We start from the raw sequence: 17,734 nt of genomic DNA on the forward strand, positions 1-17,734 counted from the left end.
AGTTTGCCATTTTTACAAACGACTATTCCTGTTTTGTTTATTTTCTGTAGGAACAAGAACTGATTTTAGAAAATCCAGCTGATGTACCTGTGTTTGCTCAGCTTCTTCCTTTAGCATTGTATCCCAATCCTTCATTTGTTGCAGATGTGTTAATGGAAAGGTATGTTTTTTTACTTTTTTAACATTATTTCCCTATATTTATTCTTTAACAGTAAGACTCAATACCATCAATAGCCTTTGTGCTTTCTTCCCAATTAACTCGTACTACATATCTGGGTAGGAAACCTGAGAAGAGTTCCTTCTTAGCTACTTTAACTCCCGCGTATAAATGCATACCAAATGTTTAAACTGTTGATTAAATAGGGATTAAATCCGTTGTCGTTCTTTGTAACTGAGTCAGTTCAGGCAGTGATAGAAAATCAAAAATCTGAAAATGTTGGAAAGCTAAAATAGAAACAGAAAATGATGGAAACACTCAGCAGCTCAGGCAAGCATTGTAGAAAGACATACAATCAACATTTCAGCTTGAGATCCCTTTCGCAGAATTGCAAAAGTGAGAAAACAAGTTATTTATGTTTGCAAATACAGATGGATTGGGCAATGGGAATATCTATGGGCGAGTGTAAAGTAGCCACAGTGACGTGCTGTTACAAAACTATCCAGACATTTGGAAGTTTCCCTCGGATATTAATTTGCCTTTTCTCCCCTCACAGATACTGCTTACTCTGCTAGGTGCTTCCAACATTCTCCTTTTTGGCTTTGGTTCTCTGCAACAGTCTGTCCAGGATTGTACACCATTTATATATCATTCTGTTTGTTTTCTCTCCCTCGTACTACCATTAATCTATCAAGCCCTTAGCATCTTAAAAGCAGCTCATCGCCACAACAACCGTGGCTGCATGCCAGGCAATCGGAACGATTCCTTTTGTATCCATCTCCTCCCAACACTTTGCAGTTTAAAACAAACTTATTTTCTCTTCCAATTCTGATTAATTCAGCCTGAAATGCTAACTCTCTTTCCTAAACGTTGCTTCACCTACTGAATGTTTTTGCCTTTATTTCATTTATTAGATTTTGAATGGTAACCGGATCATGTTGGAGTTTTTTTGGTTCAAATCCCTCAAAACAAATCTAAACTAGTGTGCATTACCAGACCAAAGTAGTGTTACACTACAGGGAAAAAATATCTTTGGGCCCGAATTAAATCTCACCCATTCAGATCCCGGGTGGGTGTAGAAGATCTTGTGTTCCTGTGCCAAAGAGCAGTAGAGTTATTCCTTATGCCCTTGTTAATATTTAACTTGCTTTTACTGAAGTTGGTTGGGGATATCTCCCCAGTATAACATTTGTTTATGGCAGCCTGCAAGTTGCCATGTATCTCAGTAATAACTACACTCAAAAATTAAAGTACTACTTTGCTTAAAACAGGTTTTCTGAAAGTATCTTCAAGTCACTGTAAAAGAGTAATATTAAAATGCACTTGCCAGAGTTTCCTGTTCCCCTGAGTTGAAGTATTTTTTGCCAAAGTGGACAGCTTTAAATATTGGTGATATATTAAATGATTCTGGATAGCTTTAATTCTTAGAAGTTTGTTTGACATTTCAGTAGCATCCTATGAGGCATTTCAACTTTATAGCCAATATAAAGTGAAAAGTTAATCTCCAGAAATGTATAAGGGGTGCTGTTTCCTGTTTTCCATCTTAAAATATCATTGTGCTGCTCCCCCTGTTCTCTGGTCTTAGTTAATTCCAAAGAATTGCCACTTTTGGTATACAGCATTACTACTGATGAATTTGCAACTAGGTTTAAGTTGGATTTGAAGATGGATATGCATGTAAATGATATGTTGAGAAATTCTCACTTTGCAATGCATCTGACATTTGTAAATGCTTAGATAAAATTTCGTGTTCTTTGTAATGAAGAAAAATCTACATTTTCCTGAAATGTGTATTTTTAATTTCAGACTTCACTTGGGCAAACAGGCAAATCTGGATACAAAAACACTTGAATTTAAGATTGCCAGTAATCATGTAAGTATAAAAAACTTGATCAAATAAAAACAAATCTTTCCATTTGAGAGTTAATTTTGAAGCTGTAGATTCAATCCGATCTAGTTTCCTCCTTGGATTCCATTGAAAGTTAATGAGATATAAAGTCCTGCACCTGTATAATGGGAGAGAGGCGGCTTTTCTCCTTTGTGTGACCGACGTTAGTGGCTCAAGAAAAGGGTGTTCTAAGAGAATATTAAAGATCAAATTTCACTGCTTCATTCTCTGAGAATATGTTTTTAAACAAAAGACGAAGCCCATTTTATTCCTTGCATGATCACAGTTCCCGATGCAGGACACTACAGATTTTGTCTTAAATTTGACTCTATGCATTTTTTTGTAGAGTACTCAATTATGATATGCACTCAATTATGATGACTATTTAGAGAAAACTTACCAATGAGGAAATTGGGATTTTAAGCTAAGAAAGTAAGGCTTCCCAAATAAATAATTGAATGTACAAAATAGATTAGGTAGCTGTGCAGAATGAGAAAATCCCAAATTTGATAAATGGATTATGTTAAACAGAATACAAGGTGGGGGAAAGGATGATCCTTGTGTTCTGGTGTAGGATTATTGTTAAAATGGCTGTTATTCTGTATCCAAATTTGGTAATATCTTTTGAGATGGTGATATTCTTTCATATCAAGCAATTTTAACAAATCTGTACCACTTGATATTTGGTGCAGTTCACCAATCGGCTAGGTGTAGAAAAGATTGCTAACTTTAATAGGAAACTACATTCTGTTCTATGCTGTTCTACAGAATGTAGTTTCTCATTGGCAAGAATGGATGGGCATTGTCTTAATCTATCTGACTGACTTTCCTAAAGTAAAAGGTTTGCTGAGTGATGAAATCATACTTGCTAATTAATAAAGCTAGGGTTTAATTATGTGCTGGAAATTTGAAATACGAACAAATAATGATGGAAATACTCAACAGGACAGGCAACATTTGTAACCAGAGAAACAGCATTAACATTTCAGGTTAATGATTTTTCATCAGGCTCTGATGGAATGTAATTGACCTTATGTTAACAGTTTTTCTATTCACAGATGCTGCCTGATATGCCGAATATTCTCACCATTTTCTGTCCTTGTGTAAAGGTTTATATTTGAGAGTTTATTTTTTTGTTCCAATCGAGTGGTTTAAATCCCCATTATTTAACTCACTCCCATTACAACTTGTGTTTCATTTTAAAAACAGTCTTTGGTTTAGCAATACAGTTTCTGAAAGTCGATGAACAAGCGGGAAAAAACCCATCAGTTCTGAAACTCAGGTTTAGGTTAGGTTTATTATTGTCGCATGTACCGAGCGAGGTACAGTGCAAAGCTTTATTTTGCATGCTATACAAACAGATCAGATATACCATACATAGGTACAATCTGTTCAAACTCGAGTAAATATACAGATGCTTCGACTTCGCGATGGTGCAAAAGGCAGCGATCCATAGCAAGCCGAAGCTCGCTTCCGGCCATGTGATTAGGTGTATTAAATGCATTTCGACTTACGATATTTTCGGTTTACAATGTGTTTCTCGGAACGTAACCCCATCGTAAGTTGAGGAGCACCTGTAGAGCAAAGGGGATGATACAGTGTGCAGAATATAGTTCTCAAATTTGTCGCGCATCAGTTCCTTGAACCTATGGCTAAAAGCGCACGTAGCTTGTGTGTGAGACTACATGAAAGGCAATCAACTGTTTCTGTCATGATGTCCCTTTTAGATTTTAATTTCTAATGTTGTGGTATGTAAAACGAGGAGATGGAAGGTAAATTTTTCTGATGCAAATGAATAATTTTCCTTTTACCTCTTCCTATTTTTCTTTTCCAGACATCCTCTGCTAAAAGTTCTTCTGGATTTGTGGAAGGTCCTGCTCAGCAGTCTGTGCTAAATGTCATTCTAAAGCCTGGTGAAAGAAGAGCTGTGACGGTGAAATTTGCACCAGTTCACAACAGAACAGTGGTGTCCTTAATTATTATAAGGTGTGTCCTATTGCTATATGGACCTCTGGCACTTGTTTCCTAGTGTCTTCAGGTTCTACCACTGATAGTTTGGAATTCTCTGTACTTAAATTATCTTGATTTTTAAATAAATGCTAATTAGTGTGATTCTTTTTAATTCGGCTTGATCATATGAATACTCTTCTCGGACCAATTACATATTGAATTAAGAAAGTTTTTTTATAAGGTTCTCTGCAATGTGGTGCATTATTGATCCATGAATGTCTTACTGACTGATTCTTTACCATGTGCAGAAACAATTTAACAGTAGTGGATGCAGTGGTGGTGCAGGGGCAAGGAACAACAGAGAGCCTGAAGCTGGCAGGAAAGCATCCTGGACCAGGGAGTTCTTTGCGTTTTAAAATTAACGAAGTTTTGCTTAAAGACTGTTCCGATAGTAAGTAATTTAATGCTGTTGAAAGTTTCATAATTATTGTGGATATTGCTACAGTGAAGTAAAGAAATTAGGATAATGGTTAAATTGCAACTATCAGTCCTGTAAGAGGTGTTGCCAAAGAAACTGCTCGGATGAAGCTCCATACATGAAAATTTATTGAAGAACAGCTTCAATATCTTCAGGATCTCCCAAATCATTTGAACAAATTAATTGCTTTGTGCAATTGTAAGTGCTGTGACAATCAATCAATACAAACACCAATTAACAGCTATCATATAATGGCAAGATTTAGTGATTAATGCAACAAGATGAGGTGCTTTTACCATCCAGACAGAGTTTAATTTATTACAAAAAAAACACGTCCTCTCTTCCTCGATTCTCCCTGAAATTCAATATTTTTTTTTCCTGTTAACTTAACCTAAATGCACGATTTATTGCAAAAGACCATAAATTTTAACCACAAATTATTTGCCTTTGCTGTGAAATGTCAAAAGTATCCCAACCATTTCAGAAAAATAAAGAATTTTAACATGAAATTATCAAAATGGTTGCAAGTGGCAGTGCAACATTTTATACTTTAATACCCTTTTGAGGGCTTGCTAAATGTATTGTTACCACTGGTACTGTCCGGCAGACCAAGATGGTTGTAAACTAGATCATCGCCTGTGAAATGGAATTATGTAGTGAACCAGCATGGATTTGATGGGCTAACTAGCTTCATTCTACGTTGCAAGGAAATGTGAGCATTAAACATTCACATGCTGGTGGTTGCTGTGAGTGTGTGTGTATTCTTTAATTGAAGAATTTCAAATTAGTGGAGAAATTGTAAGATATTAACTACCATAGCATAAGTTTGAATCATTTTTTTGTGAAAGATGTAGAGCACAGTAGAAAGTTAATTTAAAGAATTGGGAATGAGAAGAGTAAGACCTGCCTACTCATACTTTCTTTACAACAATGGGGAAAATTTAAGAGAGAAATATTGAGGGCTTAGATGGTGGATGGTAAGAATCAATTTAGGCTGAGAGTTCGATCCTTAGTGAGGCTAATGTGAATGCAATTGTTGCAAGTTTATGTGAGATCTATATTTTCCCTCTTGATTAGAGAGGTTTACATAGAAAATAGGTGCAGGAATAGCCCATTCGGCAATTCGAGCCAGTACTGCCATTCAATGTGATCATGGCTGATCATTCACAATCAGTACCCCATTCCTGCCTTCTCGTATCCCTTGATTCTGCTAGCCCCAAGAGCTCTGTCTAACTCTCTTTTGAATGCATCCAGTGAGCCGGCCTCCACTGCCTTCTGAGGCAGAGAATTCCACAAATTCACAACTCTCTGGGTGAAAATGTTTTTCCTCATCTCAGTTCTAAATAGCCTACCCCTTATTCTTAAACTGTGGCCCCTGGTTCTAGACTCCCGCAACACCGGGAACATGTTTCCTGCAGCTAACATGTCCAATCCCTTAATAATTTTATATGGTTCTATAAGATCCCCTCTCATCCTTCTAAATTCCAGTGCATACGAGCCAATAGACAATAGGTGCAGGAGTAGGCCATTCAGTCCTTCGAGCCAGCACCGCCATTCAATGCGATCATGGCTGATCACTCTCAATCAGTACCCCGTTCCTGCCTTCTCCCCATACCCCCTCACTCCGCTATCCTTAAGAGCTCTATCCAGCTCTCTCTTGAAAGCATCCAACGAACTGGCCTCCACTGTCTTCTGAGGCAGAGAATTCCACACCTTCACCACTCTCTGACTGAAAAAGTTCTTCCTCATCTCCGTTCTAAATGGCCTACCCCTTATTCTTAAACTGTGGCCCCTTGTTCTGGACTCCCCCAACATTGGGAACATGTTTCCTGCCTCTAATGTGTCCAATCCCCTAATTATCTTATATGTTTCAATAAGATCCCCCCTCATCCTTCTAAATTCCAGTGTATACAAGCCTAATTGCTCAAGCCTTTCAACATACGACAGTCCCACCATTCCGGGAATTAACCTAGTGAACCTACGCTGCACGCCCTCAATAGCAAGAATATCCTTCCTCAAATTTGGAGACCAAAACTGCACACAGTACTCCAGGTGCGGTCTTACCAGGGCCCGGTACAACTGTAGAAGGACCTCTTTGCTCCTATACTCAACTCCTCTTGTTATGAAGGCCAACATTCCATTGGCTTGCTTCACTGCCTGCTGTACCTGCATGCTTCCTTTCAGTGACTGATGCACTAGGACACCCAGATCTCGTTGAACATCCCCTCTTCCTAACTTGACACCATTCAGATAATAATCTCCCTTTCTATTCTTACTTCCAAAGTGAATAACCTCGCACTTATCTACATTAAACTGCATCTGCCATGTATCCGCCCACTCACACAACCTGTCCAAGTCACCCTGCAACCTCATAGCATCTTCCTCACAGTTCACACTACCCCCCAGCTTAGTATCATCTGCAAATTTGCTAATGGTACTTTTAATCCCTTCATCTAAGTCATTAATGTATATCGTAAATAGCTGGGGTCCCAGCACCGAACCTTGCGGTACCCCACTGGTCACTGCCTGCCATTCCGAAAGGGACCCATTTATCCCCACTCTTTGCTTTCTGTCTGTCAACCAATTTTCTATCCATGTCAGTACCCTACCCCCAATACCATGTGCTCTAATTTTGCCCACTAATCTCCAATGTGGGACCTTGTCGAAGGCTTTCTGAAAGTCGAGGTACACCACATCCACTGACTCTCCCCTGTCAATTTTCCTAGTTACATCCTCAAAAAATTCCAGTAGATTTGTCAAGCATGATTTCCCCTTCGTAAATCCATGCTGACTCGGAATGATCCTGTTACTGCTATCCAAATGCTCAGCAATTTCGTCTTTTATAATTGACTCCAGCATCTTCCCCACCACTGATGTCAGACTAACTGGTCTATAATTACCCGTTTTCTCTCTCCCTCCTTTCTTAAAAAGTGGGATAACATTTGCTATCCTCCAATCCACAGGAACTGATCCTGAATCTATAGAACATTGAAAAATGATCTCCAATGCTTCCACTATTTCTAGAGCCACCTCCTTAAGTACCCTGGGATGCAGACCATCAGGCCCTGGGGATTTATCAGCCTTTAGTCCCATCAGTCTACCCAAAACCATTTCCTGCCTAATGTGGATTTCCTTCAGTTCCTCCATCACCCTAGGTTCTCCGGCCCCTAGAACATTTGGGAGATTGTGTGTATCTTCCTCAGTGAAGACAGATCCAAAGTAACGGTTTAACTCGTCTGCCATTTCTTTGTTCCCCATAATAAATTCCCCTGCTTCTGTCTTCAAGGGACCCACATTTGCCTTGACTATTTTTTTCCTCTTCACGTACCTAAAAAAACTTTTGCTATCCTCCTTTATATTATTGGCTAGTTTACCCTCGTACCTCATCTTTTCTCCCCGTATTGCCTTTTTAGTTAACTTTTGTTGCTCTTTAAAAGAGTCCCAATCCTCTGTCTTCCCACTCTTCTTTGCTATGTTATACTTCCTCTCCTTAATTTTTATGCTGTCCTTGACTTCCCTTGTCAGCCACAGGTGTCTCTTACTCCCCTTAGAGTCTTTCCGCCTCTTTGGGATAAATTGATCCTGCAACCTCTGCATTATTCCCAGGAATACCTGCCATTGCTGTTCTACCATCTTCCCTGCTAGGGCCTCCTTCCAGTCAATTTTGGCCAGCTCCTGCCTCATGCCTCTGTAATCCCCTTTGCTATACTGTAATACTGACACTTCCGATTTTCCCTTCTGCCTTTCCATTTGCAGAGTAAAACTTATCATGTTGTGATCACTGCCCCCTAATGGCTCTTTTACCTCTAGTCTCCTTATCAGATCAGGATCATTACACAACACTAAATCCAGAATTGCCTTCTCCCTGGTAGGCTCCAGTACAAGCTGTTCTAAGAATCCATCTCGAAGGCACTCTACAAGCTCACTTTCCTGGGGTCCATTTCCAACCTGATTTTCCCAGTCTACCTGCATGTTGAAATCTCCCATAACCACCGTAGCATTACATTTGTGACACGCCAATTTTATCTCCTGATTCAACTTGCACCCTATGTCGAGGCTACTGTTTGGGGGCCTATAGATAACTCCCATTAGGGTCTTTTTACCCTTACAATTCCTCATTTCTATCCATACTGATTCAACATCTCCTGATTCTATGTCACCCCTTGCAAGGGACTGAATATCATTTCTTACCAGCAGAGCAACCCCACCCCCTCTGCCCACCTGTCTGTCTTTTCTATACGTTGTGTACCCCTGAATATTCAGTTCCCAGCCCTGGTCCTCTTGTAGCCATGTCTCAGTCGTTCCATTCTTTCATCATATGACAGTCCCGCCATCCCGGGAATTAACCTAGTGAACCTATGCTGCACTCCCTCAATAGCAAGAATGTCCTTCCTCAAATTAGGAGACCAAAACTGCACACAATACTTCAGGTGTGGTCTCACCAGGGCCCTGTACAACTGCAGAAGGACCTCTTTACTCCTACACTCAAATCCTTGCAATATGAAGGCCAACATGCCATTAGCTTTCTTCACTGCCTGCTGTACCTGCATGCTTATTTTCAGTGACTGATGTACAAGGACATCCAGGTCTCGTTGCATTTTCCCTTTTCCTAATCTGACACCATTCGGATAATAATCTGCCCTCTTGTTCTTGCCACCAAAGTGGATAACCTCACATTTATCCACATTATTATACTGCTTCTGCCATGCATCTGCCCACTCACCCAACCTATCCAAGTCACCCTGCATCCTCATAGCATCCTCTTCACAGTTCACACTGCCACCCAGCTTTGTGTCATCTGCAAATTTGCTAATGTTACTTATAATTCCTTCATCTAAATCATTAACGTATATTGTGAATAGCTGCGGTCCCAGCACTGAGCCTTGCGGCACCCCACTAGTCACTACCTGCCACTCTGAAAGGAAACTGCTAATTCCTACTCTTTGTTTCAGGTCGGGACCTTTCTTCAGACTGAAAGTAGAGGGTGGGGGTGAAGAGCTGGAAGGGAGAAAAAACCAGGACCAATCAGGGTTGGCCATTAATAACCAGGCAGGATGGTGCCCTAGTAGGTTCATTGTTGACTAGGGAAGGTGTGATCTCAAGAGGGAAACAATGTGGAGAAACAGTCTGAAGAAGGGTCTCGACCCGAAACGTCACCCATTCCTTCTCTCCCGAGATGCTGCCCAACCTGCTGAGTTACTCCAGCATTTTGTGAATAAAACAATGTGGAGAACTGTGGAACTGGTAAAACAACTCTGGTGGAGGAAGGGTGCCTGGGGAAGGGGAGGGAGGGGGTTGAGGAGGAGAGCGTAATTAGAAGTTACTTTTGCATGTTCTTTAATGAGGATTCCTGGCCTCCTTTCCCCCTATTCTGTTTGGCCCCTCCAGCCTTCCCTTTAAATATTTGGGAAAGTTTACGCCCTACTGCAAACTGAATTTTCTTTTACGTAGGCAAAATGAATGAATGAATGAATAAGTTTATTGGCCAAGTATGTGTATATACTTATTCATTCATTCATTTTGCCTACGTAAAAGAAAATTCAGTTTGCTGTAGGACGCAAACTTTCCTGTTCAATGTGTGATTGTTGGCCATCTTAATCTAATGGGCCAGGTACCAAGAGATTTAAGTGGGAATTAGAGTGGTTCGCTCTCTTTTGGACATGGGCAGAATAGGTTCAATATCTTCTTTAGATCTATGAAGCATCTAGGCTTGCATAAAGTATTATGGTGAATAATTTAATAATTCCTAGCACTCGAGCAATTCCATCCCAGCAACAGTCATTGTGGAGAAAATTGTGGAAAGTCTTGCATGTTTGCATATAGTGAAGATAATTCTTTAAATTGCAGAAATGAAAATGAGAGAGCCAAACTTCACGCTGAAGAGAATTTTTAAAGTAGAAAACACAGGACTACTTCCAGTCTTTGTCAAGTCAATGGAGATCAGTGGATACATCTGTGAAGGATATGGCTTCAAAGTTGTAAACTGTCAAGAGTTTGCACTAAAACCGAATGCCTCAAAAGAAATTATTATATTGTGAGTCCTGAAGCTTCTCCTCTCTTTATTTTTGTTTCTAAATATTTGAAAGCTGCTCAATCCAAAGATTGTTGGCATTATCTGCACTAATGTTAATTTGGAAATATAACTAAAATTAACTGTGGTTCAAAAACATACTGGACATATTTTTATTATTGGTTCTAAGGTTGCCACATTTTTAAACATGAATCACATACATGATTTGTAGCCCTTAAATAGGCTTTGCAGTGTTCTGGCCAACCAAAACAAAATCAGAACAAATTGTCTAAGTGCTTGTGTTGGACTGTTAGTTCCATGTGAAATAAGATAAAATAATTCATTGCCTAAAAAAAAAGTGTCTACTTTCAAGATATCATTGTAGCAGTGAAGAGATTAGATTGTTGGAATGTGATTTGCAGCACTAAAAGTTAAATTTGCAGTTTGTTTGATTCATTGGGTTTGTTGACAGTTTTGAGTGATCTGATGAGCATGTCTTGTTTTCAGGTTTACACCAGATTTCACTGCCTCCAGAGTAATCCGCGAGTTAAAACTTATCACATCAGGAGGTTCCGAATTTGTGTTTGTATTAAATGCATCCCTCCCTTACCATATGTTGGCAACATGTGCAGAGGCCCTGCCTAGACCCAACTGGGAACTAGGACTGTACGTGATCGTCTCAGGAATAATGAGGTACCTTCTATTAAAATGCTGCTATTTAATAACGGTTGCAGAATACAATTTCAAAATATACTATTCACTTTTGTGTTAAACATATTGTAATCTTCGTGGTTTATTCTCTGAACGCCGCTAATGAGAAAGTCTGCATTTGTGGAATTTAATGTTTAATATAGGATGCACACGTTCTCCTCAGACAAAGATACACCCAAAGATTGACAGAACCAAGGCTTTGGAATGTAAATAGACAATAGGTGCAGGAGGAGGCCATTCGGCCCTTCGAGCCAGCACCGCCATTCAATGTGATCATGGCTGATCATTCTCAATCAGTACCCCGTTCCTGCCTTCTCCCCATACCCCCTGACTCCACTATCCTTAAGAGCTCTATCTGGCTCGTAAAGTATGCGCAGGGTGCAACAAAATCTGTTGCTTGCTTTGCATAAACAGCCATTTGGCTCATTGAGCTGTGTGTCCCAAACAAATGTCTTGCCACTCTTATTTCCATTAGAACATTAAGGTAACTAGTCAGTTATCCGTGCCCTGGAATCGTGCTTGCTATATGTACCCAATTACAAACTGAGAAGATCAATTTAGCTTGAAGTTTCTTCACCTGCTTTGTGGTGTTCAAGGCACCAAGACTCCAAACAGACCTGCCCATTCACCAGCTGAAAGCTCTTCACTAGTTTAAATCGAAGGTAGACACAAAATGGTGGAGTAGCTCAGCGGGTCAGGCAGCATCTCGGGAGAGAAGGAATGGGTGACGTTTCGGGTCGAGACCCTTCTACCGAGATGCTGCCTGACCCGCTGAGTTACTCCAGCATTTTGTGTCTACCTTCTCTTTACTAGTTAGTTGACGAAGGATTGACAAACATAGACGGGTCCAAAAATATATTAGCATGTGAAAGGGAAGTGTGGAATAAATCCTAGTTGCCAGTAGAACCATAAATTAAAGAAAATACATCCTCCCGGAATGTCCTTTAAAATAAAGCCATCTTCTACTGCTATGAATCTAAAGCACAGTTGGAAGGCATAAATACTGACACTCTATCTCCTTTGAATTATTTTACTTGTTAAAGTCAAGGTGTTAAAGAACCATTTTTGTGTTAACTTGACTCTAAATACTTTGTTTTCTTTCCTAGTGTTTTGTTCCTTTTGGTGATTGGAACAGCTTATTTAGAAGCTCAAGGAATATGGGAGCCCTTCAAAAGACGTTTATCTTTAGAGGGGTCCAATCCTCCCTTTGATGTGGGAAGGACATTCGATCTCAGGAGAATAGTTGGTATTTCATCAGATGGAAAGTAAGTGTAATGTTCTTGACCTGATCTTTGTTCCCTTGTGAATTTGTTGGAATAAATTACTAATTTGGATTTGATAGCAGTTTGCTAGTCGCTAGTCAAATATTAGATTTTAATTCTGTTTTCTTGCAGATCTACTCTTTAAAATGATAGGCAATAAAATATCATGTCACCATTAATGAGTAGTAATGCTCCACAGTTGCCAGTGTCCAATTAATTTAATAACTACTAAAATCTGACATCCAAAGTAGTTTTTCTAAATAATTTCTTCAAAGTGGATACTTAGGCCCTACTTTTATTCATAGCAATCAATAAAATTTTGAGGGAAGATTTTCATGGCATACAAAGTACTGCTCTATATATAAGTGTATTGTATTGCATTTCCTGTGCACATGGCCATTCTGGTTTTGAACAGATAACTTTAGAACATAGAACAGTACAGCACAAGAACAGGCCCTTCCTCCACAAAGTCTGTGGCAAGCATGATGCCAAGACCAACTCTGTCTGCAACTAACCCATATGTCTCCATTCCCTACACATCCATCTGCCTTCCAAGTTTCTTGTATGCCACGAATGTAACTGCCTCAACCACCACTCCTGACACTCGCCACCCTCTGTAAAATAAATCTCTCACCTTAAAGCTATGCACTCCAGTACTTGATTTCTCTATCTTATGAAAAGGATTCCGACCGTCTCCCTTATCTATGCCTCCCATAAACGTTCTTACCGCAAACTTCTAAACCCATTTACAATATTTCTGTGTTGAATGAATCCAAGACAGTTTTTTTGTTCCTAAATCTTGATGTTAATCTTATGCCTATCGCTGTTATTTTGGTTTGCAATTCATTGTGCCCCTTCTTAAATGCTGAAGGTGTTCTTGCTGTTAATAACCTTTATAATAATAGCCTTTAGTAATATTAGTTGTTGATCTTACAATATTTTATAATAAATATATTTTTTACATCTCGTTTGAAAAAGAGCATTTTTACATAGATTTTTATGTGCAATAAAAGAATAGGTAATTCCTATTTGCTGAAATATTGCTTTATTCCTAGAACTTACCTGTAGATTTAAACAGTCTCATTTTGTTTTATTTGCTGTCTACAGTTTAAATGCACTTGGATCAGAATCAAATCACAATTCCTCAAGAGGAGTATTTGGAGGAGGTGGTTCTTCAAGACCCAGTGTAGCCAACCACAAACAATTCTCTGCTGCGTCACAGTTGCACAGCAACAGAAACTCTTTAGACTTTGAAAGTCCAAAACTAAAAAATTTTGCAAATAACTCAAATAATACTGGTAGAATGTCTACCCTTGCATCTTCCCTTGCCACCACAAAAGCAAATGCTATTGCCCCTGAGGCAAATCCACCCCACAGCCAGGCAAGCAGGCGGTCAAAAACATCGCGACAGTTTCACCAAACGCACCAGCAGCAGACACAGATACAAGTGGAACTTCAGTCATTGCCACAATTACCAGCAGTGCCTCAACAACAGGAGCAACCTATTGAGAACACTGTGTCACATCCATCGCCTCCCGTTGTATCGTGTACAGAAAGTGCAAATATAAGGCACAGCTCGGAGGATTCTGATATCACGGGTCTTGGAGACACAGTGGACCGAGAATGTGAACTACCGGAATCCCCTTCACTAGAAGTTTTTATAGAACAGCCACCCTCGCCAGCATCGAAAAATAAAGGTAATACATTATTCAGCCTGTGTAGATAACCATTTCAATTTAGCATGCCTTATCAAATGCCTTGAAGCTGATAAAAGCGCAAAGGAAGTAAACGTCTAAAGGATCGACTAATTTGAGGATCAGAAGTCTGATCATATGCTGGAAAGGTTGGGACCAGTTGACAAAGGTGTAAGTAATGAGGGGGTGCGCGGTGAGAGGTTATTGAATAGATTTGAAAGAAGGAATTTAGAAGGATGAGAGGAGATCTTATCGAAACGTATAAGATTATTAAGGGGTTGGACACGTTAGAGGCAGGAAACATGTTCCCAATGTTGGGGGTGTCCAGAACAAGGGGCCACAGTTTAAGAATAAGGGGTAGGCCATTTAAAACTGAGATGAGGAAAAACTTTTTCAGTCAGAGAGTTGTGAATCTGGAATTCTCTGCCTCAGAAGGCAGTGGAGGCCAATTCTCTGAATGCATTCAAGAGAGAGCTAGATAGAGCTCTTAAGGATAGCGGAGTCAGGGGGTATGGGAGAAGGCAGGAACGGGGTACTGATTGAGAATAATCAGCCATGATCACATTGAATGGCGGTGCTGGCTCGAAGGGCCGAATGGCCTACTCCTGCACCTATTGTCTATTGTCTAGATCTTAGTGACAGGTCCAGGAATTCCTCTTGCCTATTTAGGGGTATGCAGGTGACAAGATGAGCACTTATTATCCATCCCAAAGATTTTATTACTATTATAACATGTACCAAGGTAGAGTGAAAAACTTTCTTTGCGTGCTGGCCAGTCAAATCATACTATACATGAGTACAATCAAACCATACGCAAATACGACTGGTAGTGCAAAGAGGAAAATACTGGAGTGCAGAGTGCTAAAGCCACAAGGAAAGTGCAGATTAAAAAGAAGTATCCATGAGGCCAAAATGAGATAGATGGGAGATTAGGATGACACTCTCAGCTTATGAGTGGACTTTATAGAGGATGGAAGAGGGAATGACTGGGTGTAAATGGTCTTTGATTATGTTGGCTACTTTTCTAAGGCAGTGTGAAGCATAGATGGAGTCCATGGGATGGAGGGGTCTGGTTTGTGTGATGGATTGGGCAACAGACACAACTACAGTTTCTTGCAGTGTTGGGCCGAGCAGTTGCCAAACTAAACTGCGATGATGCTTTCCATGGTGCATTTGTAGAAGCTGGTAAGAGTTGTGGATGCATGCCGAATTTCCTTCCACTTCTGAGGACATAGAAGCATCGGTATGCCTTCTTGGCCATAGATTTAATGTAGTTGGTCCAGAGCAATTTGTGGTGATACTTGCGCCGAGGAACTGAAATCTCTCAACCATCCCCACTTTGGCACCATTGATTCTAACTGGGGTGTTTGCACCACCTCGTTTCCTGAAGTCAGTAGGTCCTTCATCCTGCTGACATTGAGATTTTTATTTATCTATTGTTCTTTCGCAACCAATCCAATATGGATTATCGACAACAAAGTCTGTTGTTATACAGTTGCTGTTTCATTATAGAAAATGTGGCAGATCATATATACACAGGCATCTCTCTGACTTAACATTATCATGACCAGATCATCTATTTATAATCATCCAAAAGAGCAGAAGAGCCCTTAGTTTAAATATCTCATCTGAAAAATGATCCACCTTTGATGGAGCAATACTGGAGTGACAGTTTCTTAGATGTTCTTTTGTCATATTCCTTGTGGTTGGACTTCAATTCACATTTTTCTGCTTCAACCTCTACCATCTAGGCTTTAACCCAAAATTTGTTTAGCTGTGTCTTAAAATGTAATTGTCTCCGTTTCCCCAGAGCACTGTTAAGTGTCAAGTTCTGCAATTAGGACCTGATGCTGATGGAAGGCAATGAATGTCCAAGTCAGAGCAAGTGCTCCGAAGCAGGTTTCCTTAACTTCTATCACTTTTGTGAAGTAGATTTTAAGTTTTGGAAAGCTGATTCAATGCATCCTGTATGTGGAGCATAATACAGCAATGTGGCTCTCGTGATGGAGGGGAAGAATGTTTTAAGGTGGTGAGATGGGAACTTCAAAGGAACTTTTTAAATCTGTATTGTTACCATGCACCTCTGCAGGAAAGGGGGACTATATACTCGTAATCTAGATCAAGAGACTGGAAGTTGGAGATCAACATTAATCATTTCTGATATAACCACAACCCAAAACAAACTGCTGAAAGAACTCAATAGGCCAGGCAACATTTGTGGAGGGAATGGGCATACAGCATTCTGGGTCAGCCCTTTGGGAGCTGGTCCAGTTGTGCTTATGACTGAGAGGCAACAGTTTTTAATTGTTATTTGTACCTGGAAGGGAGCAATGGCATTCTTTGCTGCAGCTTAATTGGCCCATTGACGCAATAATACAACAAATAAATGTTCAATAATCAATCATGCAATAAATTATCATTAACACAAGGTAAACCAACCATAATAGTGCAAACAAAGTACGTGGTGCAATCTAAACAAAATCCATAGTAGATCCTTGCTGAAGTAGGATTGTGGTTTAGATTTTTTAGATTTAGAGATACAGCGCAGAAACAGGCCCTTCGGCCCACCGGGTCCGCGTCGCCCAGCGATCCCCGCACATTAACACTATCCACCCACTACGGACAATTTTTACATTTGCCCAGCCAATTAACCTACAAACCTGTACGTCTTTGGAGTGTGGGAGGAAACCGAAGATCTCGGAGAAAACCCACGCAGGTCACGGAGAGAACGTAAAAACTCCGTACGATACAGCACCCGTAGTCAGGATCGAATCTGAGTCTCCGGCGCTGCATTCACTGTAAGGCAGCAACTCTACCGCTGCAACACCGTGCCAACCTTACGGTTTGTGCCCTCCAGGACATTGATGGGATATTAATATTTGTTGGCAACATGATTGTCGATCAGAGATGGTGAGGCATACATTGCAGCTGTTCTGTACAGCAAATGTTCATCACTTACTAGCCTAAACAAGGTTGCTGCCTAGCTCTTGGTGCTAAGCAGTTGTGAACACTCATTAATCATTATTCTTACCCCAGTGGTCAAAGAGTTCCCTGAATAACATTGTATATTCCATCCTTCCAGAGGCTAATCCCTCACCTTGCGCCCGCTCTAGGAGATGCAAAGAACAGCAAAAACCACTGCACGTGGCCTTGACTTTACAGAAGCCTTTGGTTTGTCGTGAGATAGCTTAAGGTGTGTTTCTGTAAACACTTCTATAGTCATTGCAAATAGCACTATTTGCTCAGTAAATGCAGCTTCCTGGGTTAAGAAGAGACTGTATTCCATAGAGGGGTGTTAAATTAGCCTCAATAGATTGAGAGGTCATTAAATACTTTAATGTTTGCAACTGTTTACTGCTTGGAACATAAAATCCAATTAATTATCCTAAGAACCTGAATGTAGGAAATTACTAGGCTTTGTTGATGAGGTTGATCTGTGAAGGATAGAATATTGAGTGTGGCAAAATAAATGCATGGGTATTACGGTGCAGATAAAGGTTTAATTTGCAGCGAAGAGTATCCTTCTGACAACACTATTACCCAAAATGTAATCCTGGTCGGTAAATGTATATTGTGCTCTGCCT

At 40.1% G+C, this 17,734-nt stretch overlaps 1 protein-coding gene across 2 annotated transcripts in view; it reads left to right on the forward strand.

Moving 5' to 3' along the window:
- Nucleotides 1-17,734, forward strand: part of tmem131 (transmembrane protein 131) — a 157,661-nt gene that overhangs the window by 122,777 nt on the left and 17,150 nt on the right. For both annotated transcript variants that reach the window (XM_078402120.1, XM_078402121.1), the window contains exons 24-31: nucleotides 51-160; nucleotides 1,964-2,030; nucleotides 3,880-4,031; nucleotides 4,304-4,446; nucleotides 10,321-10,507; nucleotides 10,991-11,176; nucleotides 12,301-12,459; nucleotides 13,564-14,153. In XM_078402120.1, coding sequence (XP_078258246.1) covers nucleotides 51-160; nucleotides 1,964-2,030; nucleotides 3,880-4,031; nucleotides 4,304-4,446; nucleotides 10,321-10,507; nucleotides 10,991-11,176; nucleotides 12,301-12,459; nucleotides 13,564-14,153 — 1,594 coding nt within the window. The remainder of the gene's footprint in view (nucleotides 1-50; nucleotides 161-1,963; nucleotides 2,031-3,879; nucleotides 4,032-4,303; nucleotides 4,447-10,320; nucleotides 10,508-10,990; nucleotides 11,177-12,300; nucleotides 12,460-13,563; nucleotides 14,154-17,734) is intronic.

This window comes from Rhinoraja longicauda, chromosome 7 (genome assembly GCF_053455715.1).
Source record: "Rhinoraja longicauda isolate Sanriku21f chromosome 7, sRhiLon1.1, whole genome shotgun sequence".
NCBI lineage: Eukaryota > Metazoa > Chordata > Chondrichthyes > Rajiformes > Arhynchobatidae > Rhinoraja > Rhinoraja longicauda.